Source organism: Dermacentor andersoni, chromosome 2, assembly GCF_023375885.2.
Source record: "Dermacentor andersoni chromosome 2, qqDerAnde1_hic_scaffold, whole genome shotgun sequence".
Classification (NCBI taxonomy): Eukaryota; Metazoa; Arthropoda; class Arachnida; order Ixodida; family Ixodidae; genus Dermacentor; species Dermacentor andersoni.
The window spans coordinates 81,190,713-81,217,614 of NC_092815.1; the positions used below are offsets into that span (position 1 = coordinate 81,190,713).

The 26,902-nt window shown below is 46.5% G+C and overlaps 1 protein-coding gene across 1 annotated transcript in view; it reads left to right on the plus strand.

Moving 5' to 3' along the window:
• The window catches only part of LOC126541988 (retinal homeobox protein Rx1-like), a 58,854-nt gene that overhangs the window by 15,583 nt on the left and 16,369 nt on the right, over positions 1 to 26,902 (plus strand). The window contains exon 2 of the mRNA XM_055076907.2: positions 26,215 to 26,534. Within this exon, the coding sequence (XP_054932882.1) occupies positions 26,215 to 26,534 (320 nt within the window). The remainder of the gene's footprint in view (positions 1 to 26,214; positions 26,535 to 26,902) is intronic.

Sequence of the window (26,902 nt, forward strand, 5' to 3'; positions counted from 1 at the left end):
AAGTCGACCAACTAACCCGTTAATAGTAACTCGCCGAGGACGACAAGGCCGCATTTGACAAAGGACGGTCCACCTATGGAAACGCGTGCCAGCCTTTCTGAGGCACTTTATCCTTGTTTATGCGACTTCTATACCACCGTGTGCTACTCCATCTGTCGGCCAAGTTTTTGATTTTGGGTCCACAGCCGCTCAATGTAACGCGCTCATAGAGATCGCGCAAATAAATATTTTTCACTTGGCACAAACCAGGAGGCTCTGGCAGCAGTTGACGCTAGTTTTTTGTAGAGCCGGGGGCATTAAAGTACGCGCCAGTGAACGGCAACGCCATTCACTGGCGCAGAAAGCAACGAGAGCGTTACTACGGTACCTCAAGTCTACAGGCCTCGGCTACCGCTTACACAGCCTAGCTGCGCATCGTCACGGGCGCTCGCAACAGGTGCTCGTCCTCTCCCCCTGTTTCTCTCTTTTCGCCCCTACATCTCCTTCCCACAGAACAGGGTAGCAAACAAGACGTGCGTCTGGTTAACCTCCCCCTTTTTTTCCTCTCTCTCTCTTCCGTCAGTCGAAGATGCAGATGTACGAAACATCATTTAGTCTTCACCACACTGCCGGCCTATACTGGAAGACACATTATTAGGATAATAATAATATTTGGGGTTTTACGTGCCAAAACCACTTTCTGATTATGAGGCACGCCGTAGTGGAGGACTCCGGAAATTTTGACCACCTGGGGTTCTTTAACGTGCACCTAAATCTAAGCACACGGGTGTTTTCGCATTTCGCCCCCATCGAAATGCGGCCGCCGTGGCCGGGATTCGATCCCGCGACCTCGTGCTCAGCAGCCCAACACCATAGCCACTGAGCAACCACGGCGGGTACATTATTAGGATTGTTTTATATGAAAACGCACGTACACACACGGAAAGAGAAATAGGGAACCAGCAGGCTGGCAAATGCCAACGAGAGGGGCAAAGAGCCCGCTTACTCTTTAGGAATGAGGGGATAGAAAAGCAAGTTGAAGATAATGTATACAAGCAGGAAGATACAAATAAAGCATCTTTGACAAAAGAGACTTTTATCTTTTTTTTAGGTGTCTTAGTAAATTAGCCTACAGCAATGCCAAGAAAGTCGCTCTACTACATACCGCCTGGGGAGGCTTGATAAACCGAAGAACACGAAAGTACAAAAGATGGGTGGCCATGGAACTAACGCCACCTTGAAACTGCCACACCGCCTCACTGTGACGTTATGGATTTTGACCGTGTCTGCTCAGGCCTAGTCAATTAGTTGTCAGTAGAGATGGACTACATTGTATATACTAAAGGAGACGAAGACAAAACATAGTAAGTTTTAAGCAGTATACTGGGGCCACAACGGCAAAAAAAAGTTAAATTCTGAGGTTTTACGTGCCAAAACCACGATATGATTATGAGGCACACCGTAGTGTAGGGACTACAGAAATTTCGACCTCCTGGAGATCTTTAACGTGCCCCCAATGCACTGGACATGGGTGTTTTCGCATTTCGCTCCCATGGAAATGCGGCCGCCGCGGCCGGAATTCGTTCCCGCGACATCGCCCTTAGCAGCGCAACACCACAGCCATTAAGCCACCAAGGCGGGTCACAACGGCCGAAATATGAGCATAAACTTTTGAATCTGTCTAGTCACCCTCATGTACCTGCGCTCCGATTTTTAGGCGCACAATTTAAAAGATGTCAGACATGATTTCTCCTATAAATAATCAACCTAATGTTAAAGAAAGTAGAGTTAATAAAGAATGCTTCATCTGTTTAACCTTACTTAGCGTTTCCGTTTGCAAATTTAATACCAATTCTTCGAGTAGTGCCACTTTTGAATAATTCAAACGACGACATGCTTCACGCCTCTAAATATAATCATGGATGCTCAGTTCACGGCAGAGCAAGGATGTTCTCAACTGGCGATGGGTAAACCTAAACCTAAACTCTCTTAACATCAGTGCAGTTAATGAATGCTCATTTCTTGGAATAATTCTTGACTCAAACTTAAAATTTACGAAGCATATCGCCTATTTGAAGCGCAAAATTTCTCCCTGTATTAGAATTTTACTTAAACCTAGATATTATTTTAGCAAACCAACACCGCTGACCTTATATTATTCTTTTAGTCACAACCATCTCAATTATTGCATTACAGCATGGGGTAACACATATCCAACTCATATAGCACCACTACAGCATTTGCAGAATCAAGCCATCCGGATATTGTCGTTCAGCCCATCCTACTGCAGTGCTTCTGATATGCTTTTCAACCACAGAATACTTTCAGCAAAAATTTTGTTAAATATAAATTAGCCGTAAAGTTATTTAAGGTAATACGTAATCTTTCTCCAGTAAATATATTTTCTGCGGCTACTTTGGTTAACTTGAACCGCACAAGGTTTGCAGCTAACAACAATTTCTTATTGCCACTAATACATACTAATTATGGAAAACAACCTGGATATTTCGCAGCATTATCCACTTGGAACAGCCTCCCACTAAATGTCAAGCACTCTTCGTCTTTGGGTTTCTTCAAGAAAACATTATTCACTCTTCTACTAGATAGCCAAAATAATCCACATATCTAAGCTATTCACTTCACTCCTGCTCATTTCCTTTCCGTCCTTTTTTTCTGTTTCTTTAGTTTTTTTCTCTCATTTATAGCCTTTATAAGTATTTTGGTTTGTTCTGTTGCGAATGCCTTAAACTACTATTTTAATTCTACGACTAGCTATTGACTTTATATTACTTTACAGTTGGTACATATACTTTGTTTAATCTTCCTCATAGTGACTACTGGATATCTGTTTTATGCTTTGTATTTCCGTTAATGTGTATATTTTCTGACTGGAGGTCCCCTTTCAGCCACATGCTCTGGGACCTCCTTCTGTATACTTGTGTAAACATGTATGTCTCCTCCTTATTAAAGAAATAAACTGAAACTGAAACATCGCCTCATGTTAAGTCATCCCTCCATTTGACCCACTGGAATGTATGATAAATTGCCACTTTTGTTTATATCCGTTCTGCTGCCCAGTTGATAGAGCAGACCGCTGCCTGTTTGTTCTAGACACCTTGTGTCCTGTTTTCTCCATGTAGTCGCGACCATTAAAGGACCTAAAGGTTGTGTATGTAAATCGGAAAACGCTTAATAAACACGAAAGCAGAGCTTGTGCCTCGGAAAGCGACGATAAATACGGTTTTATAGTTCGCTTAGTTGCTTCAAAGTCCGAATCCAGAAGATTTACGATTTAAGAGATTCGGGCTCACTTAAGAGCATGAATTCAAAAAAAAAAAAAAGCTCGGATTGACAGACATCCTGTTTATACTTTCTACAGTACTTTCCCTGGTGTGTTTGCGTCGAGACTTTGCTTGGCTGTACTCATTTTAAATACGAGGTGCTCACAAAAGTCCACGCAGTGAGTCAGCCAAAAAGTAGGAGAGGACGTTGCGGCCCGGGTCTCTTACTCCCTCCGCTCAAATGGACCCGATTGGCCTCTATAGTGCGAGGCTGACTGCTGTAGCCTGTATGACAAGGCAGAATTTTATGTAGCAGCTTTATGTGCAGCCCATTTTTAGCATTTGTCGAATTGGAGATCGATGCACAGAACAGGGAACGGTAATCTGTAATTGTCCACCTAGTATGACATATCCATTTCGCCTGCTGCTGAAGTTGTGATTGGCTGGGCCGGGTTGGGCTTCAGAAGGAGACAGGCGTTCCTAGCCAATCAGCACTACAGCAGAAGACGAAATTGACATATCCACTAGGTGGATGCTTACAGGATAGTCCTCAGAACAAAGGATCATATAAAATTTCTAGTAAAATTCGGCAAGAATTGTGCAGGAATTCATCTAACGTTGCAAAAGGCCCATGGAAAGGATGCCCTGAAGAAAAGAACTTTCATCAAGTTGGTCCAGAGTTTTCGGGAAGGCCATGAAGACCCCAAGGGCGATGCAAGATCACAACGGCCCTTCACATCGTACGAAGATGAAAGCATAATTTCATGCGTCCTGCCATATTCAGCGGCCCCGTAATAACTGTTAGAATAATAGCAGAAGCACTTGGTTCAGGAAAGTCGTCCGTTTACCTGATCTTGACTAAACATTTCGGCGTATAGAAAGCTCTGCGCCGAAATGGTGCCAGAACTGCTGACTCCCGAGCAAAAGTTGCGACGAAGAGGATGTTGCATAGTGAAAAACTTGAGATGTCAGCGATGAATTCTTGGAAAGTGTCTTCACCTGTGACGAAATTTGGGAGTTACGAAGTGGCAGAGTGAGGAGTGAAATAAAAAAAATGAGTCATGGCTAAAAGAAATAATGGCTGAAGAACAAATAAAGAATCAGTCATGTTGATCGTGTTTCTCGAGTACCATGGTATTGCGCACCACGAATTTGTTCCCGAAGATCAAACTGCAAGTGTAGCTTTCTGCGTGGAGGTCCTGAAGCGCCTGAAAGATCGTGTTTGCCGCGTGTGGCCCAATTTGTTGAAAGAGTGGCGCTGGATTCTGCACTGCGACAATGCTCTTGCGCGCTCTGCACTGACAGTGCGGAAGCTTTTGGTACGCATCACGGTGCTGGAACATTCTTCCTCCTACTTGTCACATTTAGCCTCTTGCGGCTCCTTTTTTTTTTTCAGAAATGCAAATTGATGCTCCGGGGGTGGCACCACGGTGATGTGACGGGAAAATTCAAAAGGAAACGATATCGCTGCTGAAATGCTTGACCGAAGAGGACTTCCAGGAGTGCTTCCAGCAATTGGAAAAGAGGTGGATCCAGAGTATTGTGTCTAATGAAGAGTATGTTGAACGTTACCACATTAATATGCTTCTGAAAATTTCTGAAATATCTTTTTAACGTATTTCACGAACTTTTGGGACAGAGCTTGTACACAGAGGCAATCGCTCTCTTTTTATTACTGATATGAATAAATAAGGGGATGTTGGCAACGAAATATGGTGTGGCCCACTCAATTTCACATAGCTGACATGCATCACATAATATCATTTAATATTGCACATTTCGCATAATATTAGATATCACAAAAGCTTAAAAAAGTACATTATAGAATGACACTATGATATGACTCATGTTCAGTGTCCCAAACACTACAGATACAGTAAAACTGCACAAATGGCGTAATAGAAAACAGAGCATAGTAATATTAACCATTATAAATGTTGCAACATTTGTTGTTGCAACATTGCATACATTCGTCGCACGGTCGGCTTTGCTGTATTTGTAGTTTTAATCCAACTATACTCTTGAGAGAAATCTGTGACGTTGAAACTGCTGAGGTTTATTGTTACATTGACGGTGGAAGAAACAGTAATAAAATGCCTCACATTGAATCTACAGATGAAATACGTACGTGATTAAGAAATATATATCTTTTTTAATAATCCAAGAAATTTTCAATGTAGATTAACTTTTCTCTGTTTGGTATCGGTATACGTGGAGTGATATCAAGCCATTCGTGTAGGTTCATGCAACTTTGCAGAATAAAACAACTAAACAAGGAAAAACAGAACCACGATTGGAGCTTCTTGGGTACAGTGCCCGCATGACCATAAAATAATTCATCTCCATCAACTATACAGCAAACTATGAAATGGTGGGAAAAGCCCGTAACGTGGTAGATGCATTAATGCAAACACTTAGGCAAAAGTACCTGGACATGGGCGACCTTGAAGAACTACAACTCAATTTCCAGCGAAGCTCTTTCTTTTGAGCTGTTAAATAAAGAGTTCGAGTTGCCTGTCATTAAAGTATACTTTAAAGCGTTGCCCGCATAACTCACCCGTTTGAAACCTTGCACGTAGATAACGCTTTCGAGCAGTTAAGAAGTTCTTTTTCTTTTTTACGATGACAGTGATTAAACCGCACACATTTTACTTCGCATGCCCGTAATTTTTCTCAAATATTCACTAAATTTCATCTCGTTGGCGTATATAGTTCTCCAAATGCAGCGGACTAAATTCTGCGCCGTTCGTTAAACACGCTTATCACCCTCCTGAGGGTGTGCATACATAAGCAAAGGCTACAATTAACCCATAAACGATGAACTAATCTACATATTACCCATAATCTACCATTGATTTTCAAGACAGATGAACAACTTGCCTCACCGAGTTAACCGAAAACACTAAAGACGCCTAGTGTGAATCTCGTATAATGCATAGAAATAGGGATAAGAAGAGGGTTCAGCAATTATTTCTGACACTCCTAATTAAGCCAGAAACGTCAAGCTGTCATTATACGTCACACTCATTACGCTTGCCATCGCCACCAAATATAAACTTAGTGTACAATTGAGTTTGCTCGGGACATTCATAAACATTGCTGATAACGGTCGTATGACATTTGCGGGCACTATCTTAAGAAATATCTTGCAATAGCTGTCTCTGATGCACACGTATTTACCTTCCTGTACTGTTTTGCCACAGTGGTTGTCCAATTTTCGCTAAGCTTGAACCCGGTGGTATTTGGGATTATGCCAACAGCGGGCTAAACTTTGAGCCACTCTTAAACATACCTTTTCATGACGCTCCGTAGCATTTTTATGCGTATATAATTGGAAAGGCGGCAATAAACCCATACATACTGAAGTATGCCTACACATTATAAGAAACGTTTCTCTTATTTTCCCCAAATAATTCACCGAAGACACGGGGGAAGCCAACTACGAACCACGTGTAACGCACAAAAATACCAATAAAACGAAGCTTCCGTAATTATTTGGAATGCTAAGTAAGCCAGTAACGTTAAAGTTATGGAACACGTTACACTTAAAATACCCCCTTCCTCCTTCATTTTCACCAAACTTGAACTCAGTGTCATATATAGTTCTCTTGGGACCAACTTACGACTCACACGACTGCATCGACAAAACCCCTCCCTGCAACTCCGGCCTCCACTCGGACTTCCTCGACGTGAAGCTACGCTTCTCTGTCGCCTTTGGTTAGGAGTTGCCTTCACAAAGGCATACTCAACATTAATTGGACAGACTGACAGTGGAGCATGCGAGGTCTGTGGCACGGAAGAAAACATCGACCACCTGCTGTGCCACTGTCCACGATACACCCCTGAGAGACAAGAACTTGCCAAAGCTTTTCAAAAACTGGACAATCGGCCGCTTTCTGTGCAGGTGCTGCTGGAACACCGCCCCCATCGCCCGTCGCCCCATAAAGCGGTGAAGGCACTTTTGTGCTTCTTAAGGACGACGGGCTTGTGCGACCAATTTTGACTATTAATGCAATTTCTGTAAGGACACACACGTCAGCGAACTCACTGCAATTGCCTTCTTTCCTTTTCTCCTCTCTCTCCCTGTTATCTTTGTTTTTCCCCTTTCCCTTTCCCCCGGTGTAGGGTAGCCAACCGGACATGATTCTGGTTAACCTCCCTGCCTTCTTCTTATCTCTTTTCCTCCCTTAAAAATTGTGGATAACAGCAATATGGCATTCTAGAGCACTTGAACAAGTTGTCTCTTACAGAGATTGTAATTAATGTACGCAGAATAAACACTTGTCGTACGTAACCAAAATATGATTCCTACTTCAACGAAATGTAAACAACGTGCCCGGCATAGTTGAACAAGAATACCAGGTAAACGAACTGCACGCCTTGTATATAACGCATAAGAATTGCGAAAAAACGAGTTTTTGTAATTATTTTAAATGCACATAATATTTCTACGTACTTCAAGCTGTCGGAACACAACACAAATAGCATGTTATTTATGTTCTAGAAGTATGAAATTTCTGCCGTTTTCGGTCCTTCCAAGAAGGCCGGAAACTCTGTAAGCGTTTCGTATGGCACCTTTAACCGGCCGAAAACGAAGATTTAGCAGTTCTTATTTAACACCTAAATACCCAGAGGCTACAACATTTGTCTGCATGTCCCCCCAAACATTTCCCACGCTTTCTCTAACACTATTTTTTTTCAAATAACCTTTTTGGGTGATATACTTTTTTTTTCCTGAAAGTTGTGAGAACAAGCCTATAACATTATCGAAAGCTTCTAGTCGCGCTAACAGCTTCGTTCTAAAAACGCGACAGCGTCTAAGTTTCAAGTTGTTGAAATAACGCAATTTGCGTGGGTTCATCGCTAGAGCTCGGTTGCAGGCTGTGCAGAACAGAACAACGTTTGAAAGGGCAACACCTGTCACAAGGGCCTGTATCGTTACCAAGACTTAAGTTAATATTCCCTGAACGGTCCGCTAACTTCAACGCACGAGGTGGATGCAGATGTAAAGCAGCTTTCCTAACAATGTAATGAAATCTGTTTTCAGAGCAATGGGCACTGTGCGGCATTTGAAAAAAAGAAACACACACACAATACGCCTGCACGCACGCGTCTCGAGTCGCAGCGTATTACATTTATTGCGCAATATTAAGTACATCAGAGAAACGTCGGTGCGTGCCACAAGAGGACAGAAATAAACTATATTTTGCTCACATAAATTTGAGCGTGAGACAGAAAAACGTTTCTCTTGCTCACATAAATTTGAGCGCGAGACTGAAAAACGTTTCTCTTTTTCTTTTTTTTTTCAATTTTGAGTTTCCCTAATCCTGATCTTTTATGAACCGGTACCAACCGGTTCAAAGCGTTATATTTTTGCTCCGGAGCCGAACCTGAACCGAAGCAGGAAATATGCGCAAGACTGAACCTGAACTCGTACCGAAACTGAAATATTTTTGGTCCGACACCCTGTCTAGCATACCATTAGAACTTGTATCTCTCTCTCATGAAGGACGCGATTTTGTATTGCACGGTCTGCTAGGTTTATTTCTAAGCGCAATAATGCCGCCATACTTTTCGTTGGTTTGCGTGCCTCGCGCAGTCTCGCTCAACCTTCTTTTCATACTTTTTTTTTATCGTAGCTCGCAGAAAAATAGCCGGTCTCATTACGCAGACAGTAGCAATGTCATGGCTTATGTAATGTAGAAATGAAATAAACACAATCTCCCCGCTACCGCACTTCCTTACACAGCTCGAGCTTTCGATCCAGTCTGAAGTCGCTGACTGCAGGGAGCGTGCGCCAACGATTTGGGCACGCCAGGTAGGCGGCATCTCTTTATCACTCGCGGGCCGAGCCTCCCAATCATTCTTGTGAAGGGGAGCTGACAGCCGTTTTAAACTCTGCATTGAACACCATGGGGGCCCTCCTCCACGAACACAATTCAAGCAAGATGGCCAAGAAAGCGACGGGGCGCCTTTTCTTCTATTTTTTCTTTTATTTCTTCGTCTTAATTTTATGTCAGGAAGCGCGCCCGGCCATTTTGGTAGCCGGGCGGTATTCACGACAAGACCGACGCCCCTGTATACCCTGGCAGTGACGTGCGTTCTGCAGGGGCGCGACCGTGTCTCGAGAACGAGCAACCATGCACGAGAGACCCGCTTTTGCATGCTCCGGGGGCGCGCTGTATTCCTTGGACCATGGCGCAGTCACGTGAGCAAACCGACGCCTGCCCATACGGAGCCATTCGGAAAGCGAGCATGAACTAGGAACTTGGCGCCGGGGGCACATACGAACGCGTGAGAGGAAATCGGGGCAGAATGCAAGTGCTATAGAAAACGAATGTTTGACTGCCGCTATAGCTCGATCTCCCGAAGAGGGCTAATCTGAACGACGGGCAGAGACGCGCCACCGAATCTTTGTTTGAAATTCGATGCATTTGGCGGGAAACGCCCGCAGCGCCCGCGCTGACTGGTCGGAGCGGTGAGAGCCAGTGACGGTGAGAACGAGATGACAAAGCGTGACGAGATGGCTCGTGGCCACCCTACGCTGGAGTAGGGGAGCTCGGCAATGAAAAGAAGAGAGAGAAATGGAAAAGGCGTGGTCAACATGCGCGGGCATGTGGACAGCACCAGTCATTCAGAAATAGTACGCATAGGGCAAGGATGGTCGGTGCAAATCGGTTGCTCACGTTGAAGAGCCAAACGTTGTAGAATGGCACTCTGTCCACGTAATGAATGTGCGTATGTTCAGGGAGAAGAATGCGGTTGGCTGTTGTTGATGCTTATTACCTGCCTAGTATAAAAATGTTTGTGCGCTATTCTAAGAAGTTGGAAGGCAGTTCAACCCCTAGGCGAAGTCGATGAAAGACAACGTCTTTCCAAGCGGATTGGGAATCAGAATGGGGTGCATCAACTGTATAATCTGATGTGAGAGCCGCGCTGGCGCGACAATGCTGATCGACGTCAAATAGAGGTCGGATCACCTTCCAACTTTTTGTCATCAGTCATCATTGCCAGCATCAACATCCCTCCAGTCATCATCATCATCATAGTCATCGTCGTCGTCGTCATTACCATCATCTTCTTCATAACAGTCATCACCAGCGCGGCTCTCACAATAAATTATATGGTTCATCATAATTATTATTATCATCATCAGCTTTGTCACATATTTAGACTGCACTGTGTTTGGGATCGGCCCATGAAAGAGGCTAGAAACAGACGTTAGAAACCGGCATTATGAAAAAGTTGTGATAATGAAGTCATTATCTTCAAAACTTAATTAGGAAACGGCGAGAGCAAAAAACTTACTGAAGAAAGAAACAGGAAGCTGAACTAGCAATACCTTTGACTAACATGTGCAGTTGGGCTGGTTGGTTCATTATTCAGTATTAAGAATTTCGCAATAAATAGCACGGACAAGAAGGATTGAACAGGAAACAACCGGGTTATATTTTGCACCATTCTTTAAGCTTGAAAACCTATGCACTCGAAGAAAAAACTGAGAAAGAAAGACATGATGCAAGCCAGCACACTATGTGTCCTACACTCGTGAACAAAATGTTAAAAGAGCACAAAACAGACATAAGTGTCACAATAAGAGAGCACCTAAATATAAAACAAAATAGAAGGAAACGTCTTTTCCTAACACGCTGCTGGGCTCGTTAGTTTACCCATAACGCCCATAACCAAAGTGCACCCTATGTTATTCCTGTGTTCTCCATTCCTGCTCTCTGGTGCTTTTGTGTAAACGTGGTGTATGTGCTCTGCCGAAAGGAAGTCGATGACGATAGTAAATGAAAATGAACGATTGAAAATTAGTGCTTGAAATACGCACGGGAACTTTGTAGATATAGCCACCAAAATGAGAACATTCATGCATACTTCACTGGTCTATGTAAAATGAAATTCAGTCATTTTTTTCATTATCATCATTTTATTGCACTTCTTATGCAGTTACAGTTATTTAAAGCACATATGGTTTTATGCGGGACTGGCCAGCCTTTGCTCATTCACCTTGCATAAACGGAAGACTATATTTGCTACGTGTATAAAGCAACATGCACGACCATATTTGCAGCTAAGTTTGAATTATAGGTAATATATGTGTTTGATACAAAGACAAGTCGTACAATACTGCGAAGAACTAAGTTTTATAAAAATGCACGCAAACTTTATACATGAACATGCATCACTGCATATCAGAAACTCAACATTATAAAACACATGTACGCTTTTCTTTATGCGTACACGTACATATTTGTCCTATGATTCAATGAATAACCATAAATATTTTTTTTTAATAAGCGCTGATTTAGCAATAAATGCGAGAGAAAGGCGTTAGCATTTAGTCGCACCTTTTTGAGTTTCCGTATTCATGATTTAAACAGCGTTCACTACATTGCGAAGTGTTCTTTAGGAGCACACTGGGCGCTCTTAATGCTAACGCAAGAAAATAGGGACCTTCACACACTAACAGTTGTCTATACATTGTGCATTCTGTGCCATAGGTATAACAAATAATTAGAACACAATAGCTATCTATATTTTGTTCACCATCGATCGTATTGGAGTTGCTGCAATATTCGGTTCAAGCTGTATTCATATGTTCTTATTAGCGAAGGTGGCCGCTCAATGGCAAAGAGTACTTGAGACCGAAAAGCCTTGTGAATTTGGCTCTTGGTCCATGGCGCCTTGGTTTTAATTTTGTCATCGTCGTCTTGCATCGTATTGGTCATTGCTGTCGCCGGGTATACTACCACTGTTTCAAGTTTGGTTTCAGTGGCCCTCTACAAACTCGTTTACATCTCTCTTGTTTTTCTTCTTTCTTTGTTCTCAATATCCGAGCACGATAGCAATCCAAGTCTCGACTTTGCGCACGTTCGCTGTGACCTGGAAGGTAAATGCGCATCTTTATAGTCCTCTAATAGCCAGTGATACTGCAGCAACTGTGTGCCGTTGCTGGACGTGGCTTCCTTGTTGTGTTTCTTTTTTCCTCTTCAGGCGTTCATTTTTTTTTCCTCATCTTAATATTTGTTTTGCTTCTCAGGACGCAAACCGTTGCGAATATCAAAACAACGCTCCTTCTTACTTCACTCCATTTCCTTACGCTCTCTACATGTACGAGGTATAAAATACAGGCAAGCTCTTCGGCGACCTCATTTATATATCCTCGCTAAATGCGCCGTTTGTCCTTCTTGCTCTCACTGACGTCATCCAGGCAATATAGGGAGAAATAGACTGCAGTGCTTGTTTAAACGGGGACGTAGCACTTTATAGAAACAGCTAGCTAGCGGCGTGCGGCCACTTACATAGCGTCGAGCGCGTGCAGTTTAAGAGCCCACCTAAACGTTCGCACACACACGCACACTAACGCTACTGGTGCGGGGAGGTTAAACAGGGGGCGCTCGCCCGCGCATCGACGGAGGAGTCCGCTTACAGGAGAACCGCGCACTCTGTCCCTCCCTACGGGTTCCGCGTGGCAGTTAAGCCTCGTGGGGAGGTGTCGCGCCTGCGTGCGCTGCACTCTGATCCTACAGAGCGCATACAGTGCAAAAAAGCCCGAGGCGCGCATACGTCGGCGGCGGTGGAAGGCAGGAGGACTCATGAATACCGCGCGCGGCGTCAAAACAGGGCCGAGCGCTCGCATCCCTCCGCCCACGTATACACACCATGCCCTGCGGGGATGTCAAGGGCCATGGGAACGCAAACATTTCCACGAGTCTCGGCTCGGAGGCGAACTCACGTAAGGTTCGCGCTCGAAGGGCTCTCCCCCTCCCCCGTCCCAACGCGCCGCCCCGCACTGTCGCCTGTCCGCATTGCTCTCCGTCCCGACCTCGCCGCCCGTCTGCGCGCGTTCATTGAAGGAGACCGTTGGCCCACATAAGCCGCTGCCCGTCTTCCACCACCCAGTGCTTCTTTATGGTGTAGATGCGCTTGCGCACATTCTCTGTGTGCACTGTTTCAATCGGGCACGTGACACCCGGATTTTGAGCGGTTAAATATTTACCCCGTCGGAGCTTTGCGAGCTTTAAAGGTTATTGAGATCTCCCCGGTGCCGTCGTAACGTGCAGATTTGGCTCGTTGAACTCCGGGTCGTGTCGCCACCTGACTAAGCTCGATTATTCGTATTTGGGGGAGGAAGCGACCGAAAAGCAACTCGGCGCTAGTACTGCATTGCCAAATAATATCCGGACAGCTTTGGGAAAACGGCATTCCCAACAGCGCGTTCTGACTATGAAAAAAATAACGATATTAAAATAAATAAAGAAAGCACCCTGCCATAGAGAGCTCTTACAATTTGCGGCCTACCAATTATTTATTGTCTCGACTTAAAATCGCGCAACGTGGCCATGGAGTGAAACGTAACTTGAGGTTTCAATCCCCACAATAACATATGTGTCTTTCAAATGTATATCTAGGATCTTCGTCGTATACAGAAGATGATGCAGGATGCGCCTAATAAGCACCCGATATCTGACGATATCCTTCGTCCATCATTCGAGAATTTATAATCAAGGACATATCTATGACATACGCCTTGCGTGCTTGCACAGCAAGTGCTCCCACTGACATCTCTGCACGAGAGGTATAACTGGGGGCTTCCTCAAAGTACATAAAATTGGTGTTTTGGAAAAGGCAATCAAGAAGTGTTGACCTCTTTTGCCGATCACTTCGAACACTACACGTCTTGAAAACTCGTCGGTAAAAAGGCTTTTCTGCAGGCATTCAAGCAGCGTTTCATTCTAAGTTTATTTATTGAACTGCCGGAACATGCAGACGAAGTGTTCCACGTTACCCATTTCACCGCATAAGTAGAATCCTTCGTTGCGTTTTTTTTATTATTGTTATTATTCGGGGAGTTAAAAATTAACCAAAGTTCGGGATTTCCGGGTAACCTTCACAAACAATTAACACAGGCAATGGTCTCCTCTTGGGCACAAACGTTTTATTTAAACAAGCGAAATCACCTCCAGAAAGATGTACTGAAAAAGATAGCTGCTCGCAAGTCACGCAACGAACTTGTGCAACTGGTCGAAAGTAGGCATCACTTTTTGAACAAACCACATAAAACGAAACAAATAGACACGTGCTTAACAATCCCTTGCCTAATTCGTTATCCGCGCTTTCTTTAACAAAGGAGAACAAAAAGCGTATCCAACAGTGGACAACGGCTAGCTTCGCAAGAGGTGGGATGCCTAATTACAAGCCTTTGTTGAAATACATTATTATTAGCATTTTGATTATCTCTGTATCCATCCTAGACCTGCCGAGATTTTACATTTACCTTAGTCGAGATGGCGCCCTTTCAATATCACGACTACACAATTCGCAATGCAGCGCAACGTCAATGTGTGCTTGCTAGGTGTTGGCGTATGGCGAGCGTTGGTGTCCTGCAGAAGGCCAGCACACGAGGGCTGTTCTCGGGGCTTCGTTATACCAGATCTTAAAGTGATCTTTTAGATAATGCACTTGTGTGTGAACTTCGCGGAGAAATCGAGTTTAACCCAATTTTCATAAAGCTTATTCGGGGAGCAAAAATCGAGAATTATCGCTTCTTTCCCCGAGGCCGAGGCACCCTATTGACACCTCACATGCACTAAGCGGGAAGCAGAGCGTCCCGCCTTCAGTAACCACGCATGTCTGTGGTAACAGGTTGAAAGCCTGGGGGAAAGAGCGCAAAGTAAATGGCATGTCCTTTCCTCGCGCTGTTAGTTTGTTACCTTCGATTACCAACTGGCCGAAAACCACGCTTGGCTCGTCTGTGGGCGGAGCCAGTTTGCTCCTGCTGCAGGACTGATAGCCTCTTCGCGACTTAAGTCCATTGGCCTTACGGGGTTGATGTGGAGTTGGGTGAAGTGCCGTAAAATGTTTGCAGACTGTGTGCTTTGTAAGCTGTAGGTTCTTGGATTCGGTCAATTCCGGGGCTCATGACAGTGATTCAAGCGGAAGAGCGTCAGGTTTCTCATTTCCTTCAACTACAACTGGACACGGAGCCCACTTAACTTGGAAGTTCTGTTCCCGAGTTCTTATAAACCAGCGTGGCATGTTGTTTGCGGAACTCGTTGCGGGGCTGGGTACAGTATAGCAGTTGTAAAAATGACTTTACGTCCGCTAGTACCGCGACATTTTGTGCCGGACCGGTCTTTTCACATTTTGGAGAGCGGAGGTAATGAGGTAGCGCTTTTCCATTTTCTCGAGCTGTGGCGTTCGACTATACGGCAACTTTAGCTCAAATATAGACCAATAAATACAAATACAAGTTTATTTCCATCATCGCTCTTGACAAAAGTACAGTGATGGTGAAGACACAGGCGAAAAGCTCGTGGATAGGCTTGACAAGGCCTGTGCCTTTTCCGACATGGCAGAAACGGAACAGCACAGACATTAAGCTATGAAAAAAAAGAAAGACTGAAAGAAAGCACCGAAAAAGAAAGTAGCACCTAGGTGGACAAAAAATTAGTACAAAAATATACTGAAAACTTCTTAAAACACAGCAATGAAATCAAGGTATTGGAGAAATCAATAAAATCAATGCAAGTATATAAACGTAATCAGTAGAAGCGGAAGCGCGATGACGCTGCAAAAGAAAAGAAGCGCAGCGCGTACAAAAGGAAGCGAGCGACGTCGGAAGCTCGGGGTTCTGGGCGGGCGCAATTAAGTCTCGGGGCGGCGGAAACGGTGCGCCGTCGGAGCGCGCGCCGTCTATATAGTTTGCCCCGCAGCTTAAACCGTCCCAGCGACGAGCACGTGATCGCCGTCAGGGTCCCTCGCTCTCTCGACACGCGGCGCATTGAACGCGCACATTTGCTTTCCTGCGCGCTGCCCCTGCCTGGGCAGGCACCCCAGCTTATCCTACGATTGCTCAACAGTGAATGGAGATTATGGGCTCTCGCTCTGTGAGGAAGTGTATCCGCAAGTGCAGCAGTTCGTGGAGCAATCCTTTCGGTCCCGCTGGCTTCGCCCCACAACGTGAATGCAGGAGGGCGCATGTCCGCAAGCTCCGCGCAGAAGACTAGCCACGCTTAAAGCGTCTTGTCCACCGTTCAAAAAGCGTCGCTGGAAGTCTTCATTGCAAAATTGGCCGTGACGGCCTGAGCTTGTTTGGAAAGAAAGGCGCTAGGAAACGAACGAATGGGTTGTTTGGCGACACCCCAGTGGGTGGTCCCATGAAAAAGATTCTTACCAGCGTTTTTTCCCCCGTTTTCTTTATTTGTGTGTGTATGTGTGTGAGTAACTTGTCCATGTCCGGCAACTCCTTGACACATACGAGTGTTGTCCGGGTATTCGGACCAATCAATTGGTGCGCATGCAAACCAATTGATTTTTACCTCGCACATACGACACCTCGACAAGTTAACGCGTAGTGTATAGATATTTACGAATGAAAGTATCGCGTTCCTTTTTTGTTGTTGTTGCAGTTGTTGTTGTTGTCGATGCTTGTTTCTTTCATGTTTCATGATTCCTCAGCTTACAAAAAACAACTTATTGGTGTCTATACGGTACTGCATGTTCTATATCATAAGCAGTAGGTTGTATAGGTCCCGTTGTCGCGATTGCTGAAGTGAGTCCATTTGGTTATCTCTGGATGAACGTGGTAGGGGAGAATGCATGGTGACTGCTCCACGTACCGCTGACTGCAGCAAAACAAAACCAGAGCCAGTTCTGAAGTGTTTTTCACTTCAAAGGGAAAAAAAAGTACATGAATCTAATTTCGTTCGTTCGTATCTAGTACATGTATACATACATCTTTCGTACACAAGGTCCGGAGGGAAGCCGCACTGATGACGTGGCACTGCCGCGGATCCCCGGAGCATTTATAGAAATACATGCCGTACCGTGTGTCCCTCCTAACGTTGGCTAGGCTGTTAAATAAATGATTTAAAAAACACGGAGCAAGATAGAATTACAGAACTTACGATTTCGGTCGTGAGTGATCTAACGACCGAACACCATAGGTGTTACAATCATATTTTACACATATTTTACACCGTGTTTCCTTATTTTCATCTTTTTATTTCATTGAACAGCTTGGCTAACGTAAGCTGGCAAACCTATATGTCACCCGTTTGGAGACTTGACTGAAAAATACTGGATAAATACAAGACAGAGTTTGAGCATAAGTAAGGTAAGGTTGTTTCGAGTGCCTACAACTTTCGGCGGACCTATTAATAACCTCGAGGACAAATAATATCAAAAATTAAAAAATAATGATAATTTTAAAAATTCATATTTAAAACACCTCGAACTTGAAACTCTCATCCAGTAATTTTTAGCTCGTAGATGAAAGCTACACTCAACATTGATTTAAGAGCTGTGTTCCCCGCAATGTGCTTGGGAGCCTTATATATTCTAAGCAAGTTTGTCTACGTTCTTATTCTTACTTCCTATGCTCACTTTTTACTTTCAACTCTTGTTTGTATGTCCATTTTCAGTATGGATAGGTAGTGCATTTATTTTTTCTTGCATCGGTGCTTTATGTTGCAGTGTTGTCAGCTGTAACTCGAAATCGCAGAAGGCAACATCGCTTCGACACGTCTATTCGCCATGATTTAGTTGGTGTTTTGTTCTAGTTTTGCCTTCTATACTGCCTTTTGCAGCCCCTTCTCCGTTTTCATTTGCGCGAGATTCAAGTTGGACAAACGTAAACATTGCAAAAGGCATGTGGTGGCACGCTTCATGGGATGACGGTAAACACAACTGTACGCATTTTCGTTAATTGTACAAGATTTTATACACGGCTTGACTGAAGCTTCGTTCAGCATGGACTTCAACATCTGCATTGGATCTGCATAATTTTTCTTTTTTTTCGTGTTGAATTCAAAGGTGTTCTTTTTTTTCTTTTGACCATTTGATCATAATGCATACATTGTTGTAATTTGCTCGTACTGTATATACAGGTCGTATCTCTCCATGTTGTGTATATCTCTAAGTTCTACTAATGTTTCTCTCTCTCACGCGCAACTATGATAACCCCTGCTGATCATCACAACTCAGTAGGTTGAGTCGCCGTTCTAGAAGCGCTATCGCTGTAGAACATAGAACGAGTGCCACGTTAGAGACATTAAGTTGCAGCACTTATCATGCCCCTCCTCTAGAAAGATACCAACGTTTCAAGCGCTAATGCTATCGCGTTCGGTACTTCCCGAGACAGCAGACGAGGCAACCTTATTTTATCCGGCTAAACGAAAAAGAACAGAGGCCACGAACCTGACACCGAGGTCTGCGTTTGGTCATTGATTTAAAGTGGAGTGCATTAAACGGGTTCTGCGCCAGAGGGCGACAACAGATCCCGTATATGCGAAGCGAACAAAGCGACGCCGCGCGCGCAGCCTTTGCTGCTCGCAGCGCCCGCACGTGTTGCTCGAAAAGGGTCCGCGGCCACACTGGGGCGCGGGGGTTAATCCGGCTTGATTGGCCCCACGCGCTTACATGCGGGACGCGAGACCTGTCTCGTGCGGTCCGTTGCCCCCTCGCACGCCCCCCTTTCTCCCTATACAATATCGCGTGATTAAGTTGCGCGCCTCGGTCCGGACGGCAGCTGTGGTCCGCCGACAGCGTCGAAAAATATGGAACCGGAATCATATTTCGCACCTAATTCGCACGAGCGAGGTTCGTGTCAAGGGCGTGAACGCCCGAGCAAACAGGCGTGAAGATCAGGTGGAAGTAAAGCTTATCTCTTAACGTAATCTGGTTTTCACAAAGTGGGACACTAATCAAATGTCACCGAGACAGTCGGGTCCTTCACGATGTGTGCTGTAACGTATACGTCAGAAGTCGAATGAAGTAAGCGAAAAGACTTGTTAAAGGTCTAAAGAAATGAAGATGCGAACTAGGGCGACTATAGACTACGTATAGTGATATTACATAAAGTCAGGTAATTTCTCGAGTTATACGTGTAGGAAGCTGCGAGTGCGCGAAGTGGTTAATTGAAACGGTCGCGAGAGAATAGCGAGCCTGTAATTCATTTCATTTGATTGACGCAACATATTATGTCGCACCCACGTTACAGGAGTGTAACATCCTTACTTGAACATTCTCTGGCACAAGGGCACACGGGCTGCGGCAAGCTTGTTGGCACACTTATTTGCCCGCCTGTTAGGCAGGATATAGAGAGAGATCGCGATGTTTATATCGAGTGTTCCGGGGGCCCACGGGCTATATATGTTGAAAGTCTGCGCTTTAGTACTTGTATTATATTTAAATGAAACAAAAATACAACAAAAACCTCATCGTATTCTCTCTGTTTCTCTCTCTCTCGCCTCGCTGTAGCCCTAATCTGCGAAATTTCCCCGATTAAAACTCGCCGTTGGAAAAATAGCGAGGAGCATTGTAGCGCAACACAAAAGGCAGCTCCGGGACGGTATAATGTAACGCTTCTATTCCAATTCTGTTATTTTATCGCGCTTCGTCAGTCGTCCAAACTTCACTCCACCCTTGTTATCACCACAACCGGTCGGCCCTGATCGTTCGATGATAAGGAAGGAATAGAACCGAGTGGAGGGCATCCCTGAATTATTCTGATCTAGCCCTCTTGTGTACGAGGGTCATGTACTAGCCGTTCGAACCATTTACGTGAACTACTAAAGAAACGTATATATACTGGACCACGATTTAGCCAACAAACTACGCGGTCACAACACGATAAGTGCTTGCTCGCTCCTTCCGCCAGCATGCGTACATCAGTGCATTACATGCATCCTTTCTCTCTCCCAATTGTCCTTGGCTAAAGTGCCCTGCGATGGTCGTCGACTCGAACTCGGACAAACGCTCGCTGATGCGTACTACCAGCGCTGTTCACCGTCGCGGGTCTCGTCTTTTCATGTCCACACGCATCGACAACACAAAATCCGATGATTGGTTCCACTTATCTCATCCTGCATGGGGAAAAAAGAATAGAAAAAAAAATCGAAGACGGACAAATCGCTTGCTTTCCTACCCCCGAACAACTGCGCCCTTCCGCTCCCACTCTTTCCCTCGCCCCCTCCACTTTTTAACGGATAAGCAAGCGACAAACGGGCACCCATAGATTCCCGCAGAGCCGAACACTGCACAGAGGGAGGCAGGGCTAATTTTTATGCGCGTACGCGCTTGTTTGCTTTCTTTTTTACTTCTGTTTTTTGCATGTCGCTTTGCTGGGTTTTTTTTTTTTCATTACCCGTTGGTACAGCGAGTACTTTACGTCCCTTCCACCGCGGCTCACCGTCGGCGTGTTATTCTATGGCCGTCTAATCTCTTTGAGCAGCGCCTATCAGGGGGTCCCATTGTTGGACACGCTCTCCCGTTCCAGGCCCCGAGCGCGCAGTTACGAGCGAGTACAAAAACACTGTATTGTGATCGAAGCCCCCTCACAAGAGCGCAGAAGCGGGGGCCCGAGGCTCGGAACAGGGGTCAGCGCGACGCACGGAGGCAGCAAAAGAGGGTCATGCTCCTGTGTATATACACGAAGGGAGAGCACTGCCGCTATACTCCTGCCGCCGCCACTTTGTGTCTTTGTCCGGAGACCGTTCGCGACAAGCCGGAGCCAGACGGGGCATCTAAGCGTGCCTACGGCCCGCCTAGTCAAGTCCCCCTTCCCTGCGCTTTGCGTCTCCTCTTCTGCCCTCAACCCCCCTCCCCGTAACTTCTCGGAAGGGCCAGTAAATTACGGATAAATGCTCCGCGGTGACCCGTGTCTGCGGATACGTGCATGCGTCTCCCGTCACCGCATAATCTTCGTCGAGGTGGCTAAGCAGCGCTGCCCCGGGCAGGTTTTCTTCTTTTTTTTTTTTTGCCCTCTTCCTGGCTTAAGCTGGTCGTGAGGCTCTGTATTATTGACCAGCTATGAATATGCGCGTGCTGCAGGGATAAGGAACTAACGTGAGCACACAGTGTCGTTGAACCCACGTCCCACATGTCGAAGGACGGGGGAAGGGGTGGGGGGCTTACTGATCGCTGTACTCGCTTGTACACCCGAGGAAGCAAGCGCGAAGATCAGGTGGAGGTAAAGCTCTTCGTAGTTTGCTTGAATATGCCTTGAAGAGAGATAAACACGCTGTCTCCCACAGAGACGTCTACGTGGGGTGTCTTTCGTGCCTGTTCCGTACCTGTCGATTTGGTTGTTTTGATTGCGGTAGTTTAGAGCTGTCCCCTTGTGGTGATCTGTCGGACGTCAGTGTAAGCATGCGGAAGTGAGTGAGTCTTCGGTATCATTGGCTAACCGGCACCTCCGGAGGCATAGCATCCGTGATTAACCCTTCACACCTTTCAAACAGTACGCGGAGTAAGCCTGCAGATGGTCGTGCGTCGGCGAAACGCACCAACAGAACCGCTAATCCCATGCAGTGACAATAGCACGGAATGTAGCGGCGTAGCATTGCGAAAGGGACGACTCACCATCTGAAGTGAGAAGGCTAGACTGAATACAAAGGGCAGGAAAGGCAGGTGCAAGCAGAAACACCCAGCCTAGGCTGAACAAGGAACTGAGGACGTGGGTTCAACGACACTGCTCACGTTTGTTCCTCGGGCCCGCAACACACGAACATAGACAACCGAGACGAATTGGCTGCACCGATTTACAAGCACACCTTACAGTATTGTGTATGTACGTTTTGCAAACATGCATGTACACGCTTTTGAAAGCCCTGCAAAGAGCCCCGTAGGTTTTTTTTTTTTTTCGATTCCTCTTAAGTAACTCCCCTGGGGAACTGATTGGCTTAACATTGTAAATGCGTGATGACACCTGTTTTCTGTCAGTCCCGTCGTGGGATTAGCCGGGTGCGCGTTTTACCGTGTTTTGCTGGACCAAATAAAAGTTTATTCACTCACCCACTCACCTGTTTTCTCCGCGCCATGTGTCTTAAGAGTCGAAACTGTTGTGCGCGCAGCTCTAGAATTTCTCTTAGCAGCAGATATTATATGGGCACCTAGAAATGTATTTCTCAGCTAGATAGCACGTCATGATTTTAAAGTAATTGATAGCTCAGTCTAAATATGGCTTCATCAGGTATTGGCGGCTTTCTTATTGAAATATTGGAAGTCATGCTAATACTGGTCACCAACCTACTTAATATTAATTTCATATGCACTTTCTCTTTATCGACTGTACAGCAGCGATATAAAAACCATCCTCTGAAAGCACACACGAACTTTGCACTGGCATAAGAACCCTTGCCTCCTTGGATAGCTTTCTTAGCAGATTATTTTGACTGTAGCTTCCCTACCTTCTCTTTTACAAGAGGACCGTGGTTCAGGGTTTCAATAACCTCTTCTAGGAGCATCAAACATACTTTCCAGCTTAAACTTGAATAAAAAGTTGTAACTCTAACTCTCGTTGTCCACACGGATAAGGTTATTGACATTTTGTTGTTAATCGTTCCAAGCGGGGAAATAATTGTAAAATAGGAGATAATTCAAACATTTCCCTAGCTAAATATAACTAGAACCCTGGTGACTCGCACCTTCTCTACATTTATGCTTTACTATATGCAACCATGAATATCGTCTGCTTTTCATCGCTTTGAAATGCCTCTGTACGGAGACGCTGGAGACGACAAGGTCATTTTTATTTCTATCAACAAAGAAAGTTGCTTTACTTAGGTTGTATGCGCACATATACTCGAAAACGTAAGTGCACGAATAATATAAGCAAGCCATATGTCGAGGCACAACTGAGAACCAATGGGCCGCGCGGCCCACATTCAATCGCGCGTGCTTACGGACCACTGGACCGGAGCTAACGCCACTCGACCCACCGCACTTACAAGCGGGCACAATTAAGTGAAAAGCGGCGCCATCTGCAGACATTCACACGAATCAAATTGCCCGACGACCCGATATATACGTACACCGATCACAGCCAAGCTTCCCTCGTGTCGCTTGCTGTCCCCCCAGATCTCCTGCGTCCCGTCTAAACCTTCTGTCGGGGGCTCCTTTGAAAAAAAGCTCCCTCTCTATCGTGCGCGCGGGGTTAATTTAGCTCCCCAAAGGGCTATTTAGCGCAAAACGGGAGTACGAGGGGGCGAGAGTCGAACGAGGGGCGCGCACGCCAAAGAAAGGGGCACCGCGAAATTAGCAGTTGCGGAAACCCCCTCGTCCCCCTCACGCCCCCCTTCCTTTATGCGCTGTGAACGGGCTGTGGTGTGAACACGGGCGGCGGAGCTGACTGGGGGACAAACCATGGCCGTTTAGCAGACGACAACGACGGCAGACATCCCGTCGCCGTCTGGCCGGCGCGTCGCCTGCTTCAGAAAGCAGAGGACAAGTCGGGTAGGGGAGTGAGTACAGAGCAAGCGTGGATGTAGCTAGGGGGGTGCTGGGGTTGTTGGGGGGAGGGAGAGGAGGATAGCTGCGGAGCACCGGGCTGTGAGCCCGGCACAACGGGGCAGGACGCCCGCTTCCACAAACATTTGTGTAGTGGCAGAATTCTGAACCAACCTCCTTTTCTTCTCCCGGTGTGCTTCTTTTTTTTCTTCGGGTTCTTTCTTGGCCTCTTCAAGCTTCAGGCCACCTTTCGTCCTCTATCTCGCATCTCCCCCGAGTCTTCCTTCGTGGCCCGCGCATCTTTTCACGGTGAGTTGCGCGAGGCAAAAGATAACAGACACGCACACAGAGACGCACGCCCAGTGTGAGACGCAAGCAAAGCGATAGAGAGACTGGCGTCGTCGCGCCAGGCCTGTTACGAGGAGAGAGCGCGGAAGACGTCGGTAAAGCTCTTTTCTTTCTTTTTTTTTTTTTTGTCAGTGCTCCGGGCCGCCGTGCCACCTTTAGGTGCGCCCGCCCCGGACATCTCCCATCGCTCCCCGGTACCGAGCTGCTGTTCTGCCTGTTGGCTCGTGCGTTTTCATGCGAACGCGGCGCGTCCCTGTGTAGGGGGTGTGCATTTACTACGAGTGTGTACCGTATATACACCGTCTAAAAAGCATTATAAAGAAAGGGAATAAGAAATGTAGGAGAGTAGCGGAAGGTATTGGAGACACGCGCTAGTGTGCTTTCGAGAGCTGCGGCCCAATAGCAGCCGTTCTCCCCTCTTTCTGCGGCCGCGTTGTGGCCATTGTGCGCCCGCTGAATGCGCGCCCTACAAAGGAAGGTTGTTTTTAAAGTAGCCATTTTGAAGTGGGTTTAAGCCTTTGAGAGGAGCCGTTCGAACACGATGAACAAGATAGAGAGCGTAGTGAGCACGGAGCTAATCTGGGCGTTCTCCCGCGAGAGAGCGCTCCGCCCCAGCGACAGAGAGGCGCCGGACGGACGTCCGTCTCCTCTCGGAGCTGTCGTTTACGTCGGAAGCCGATGTGTCGGCACTTGCTACTTTTCGCTTATTCACCCATGTTTAGAGTACAACTTCTACGAACTGTTTCAAGTAATTGCGGTCACGCACTTCAACTGCGTCAAGTAATTGTGGTCATAGGTGGCAACAACGTAACCATTGTCACATTGAAAAAGAAAGAAAATTAAGTGGTTGGGCGCACATCTTTGATAGGCTTCCAAGTATTTGTGCTCTCGTTCATTGGTGTATTGCGCGTTTCGAGCAGTTCTTCCGTATTATCGCATACTGTCACGTCTGTCACGTATATGTCACACCTCAGTCAAGCGAGGAAATGTGGTGCTATATAAATGTTCAGCACATCCACAATGTTTTAGTTGTATCGCGTCTAAAAATCACTTGCCACCTCAGACGTATAAAGAGAGAGAGAGAGAGAAAACATTTAATTGGACCATCGAGGTCACTGCTCTTGAGGTCGAGTGGGTGGTGTCCCCATTCCAGGACTCCACTGGCCATGGCTGCTCGACGTACTTGCTGGACGAGAGCTTCTTGTCCCGCCAGGGTATCACCGGTCAGCTGTACCTCCTACCGATCAAATGACGTGCTAGGCGTCTTTAAGGGTTGAAGTTTGCCCCCGCACCCCCACGAGATGTGAAAGAGTGTAGGGCGTGTGTCGCCGCACCAGGGGCAGATGCCGCGATATGTATGTGGGAACATTTTGGTGTATCTGTGTAGGTTTGGGAATGTTTTGGTCTGAATAAGTCTGAAAGCTACTGCCTCTTCAGTGCTGAGCCTTCTGTGAGGGGGAGGATACATTCTGCGGTTGAGTCGCTGGATTTCGAGTCGATCGCAGTAGTTGGGTGGCAGGGGCACGAAAGCAAAGAGTGGGGATCGATGAGACGATTGGTCTTGCCCCGTTCGGTTGATTAGCGCTCGAGCAAGAGCGTTCGCCCTTTCGAAAAACCGGACACTACCGACAGTTGTGCTAGCTGAGTGTACACATTGGTAGGAGCAGCGAAAAATAACGCAAACAAGTGAATTATTGAATTAAATTACGAGGCCTTGTGTCCAAAAGTGACAGTCGTTCTATGAAAGCCGCAGTGGTGAGGAACTTTGGATTAACTCTGGCAATCCGTAATACCTTAACGTGCAGTCTAAGCGAGGTGCACGAGTGTTCTCACATTCCGCCCCAGTAAGACTTCCGCCGCCGGCACCGGGAGTCGTACACCCGACCTCAAGCCCAACAGCAAAGCATCATGAGGTCGTAACCACTGAGGTACGAAGACGAGTACACAGGTTAAAACATGCGACAAAAGTGACCCGACGTTCATGGCGTCACTTGTGACTTTATTTCACCAGTGCGCTTTGTCTAGCTTGGCGCTGCCCCTTCCAATATGCGGAAATACGACAACCTGCTTTTCGCTTGTTCGTTCCTTGCTTTGTTTTGAGATAAGGAGCAGCACGCCACGCTCACGAGCACCATGCCACAGACACTGAGCCACCGTGACGGGTATGCAAGCGAAGGATGCTACATAAGTGACGTCACGTCATTGACGTCAGTTAGGTCTCTTCTTTTAATTGCGCATTTTGTCTTGTTTGGCTTTAGCGCTCCTAATACGAATAAAACCTTACAGCTCACTTTTCGTTCGTGTACCTTGTTCGCTTTTGTTTTCTTCGGCGTTGTGAAAGACGGCGGTGCTCGCTTTTTACGCACAGCCGGCCTGGAAGTCTCTAGCGGACCCGAGCTGTCGCCCGGAACCGGAAGTCGCGGAAGTCCCGGCCCGGAAGGCGCGACGACGCACCTGCCTGCAGAAGGGACGTCACCCGCACCGGGTGGTTCCGGATCTTCTTCCTCGCTGTCCCCGGCGGGCGGTGGTGCGGCGGGCTCCAAGAAGAAGCACCGGCGCAACCGAACCACCTTCACCACTTTCCAGCTGCACGAGCTGGAGAGGGCGTTCGAGAAGTCCCACTACCCGGACGTGTACAGCCGCGAGGAGCTGGCCATGAAGGTCAACCTGCCGGAAGTCAGGGTGCAGGTGAGAGGTCACTACTGTTGTAATCGCACCGCTGGCCCGAGTTGATGGGGTCTCGGTGCTGACGCCCGTTATTGCCAATGGGTCGCAAGCCCCAAGGGTAGCGTTGGCCTGGCGGCCTGGGGCACTGGAAGCATCCGAAGGTCCCGGCAAAGCAAGAGAAGACTGGTAACAGAACAACTTGTTTATTCTAACATAGCAAAAGAGCGGCCGGTCAGGTCGACCGAAGTGGAGAGACGGGAGAGCACGTAACTCAACAGTACAAATCGGAGCCTCTCCCTTGGCGTCCGGGGGCAGCTGCTCTTATACTCCCGGCGTCGCGGTCCAAAAGGGAAGGAGGGAAGGTCACGGGATGAAGGTCACGGGACGGC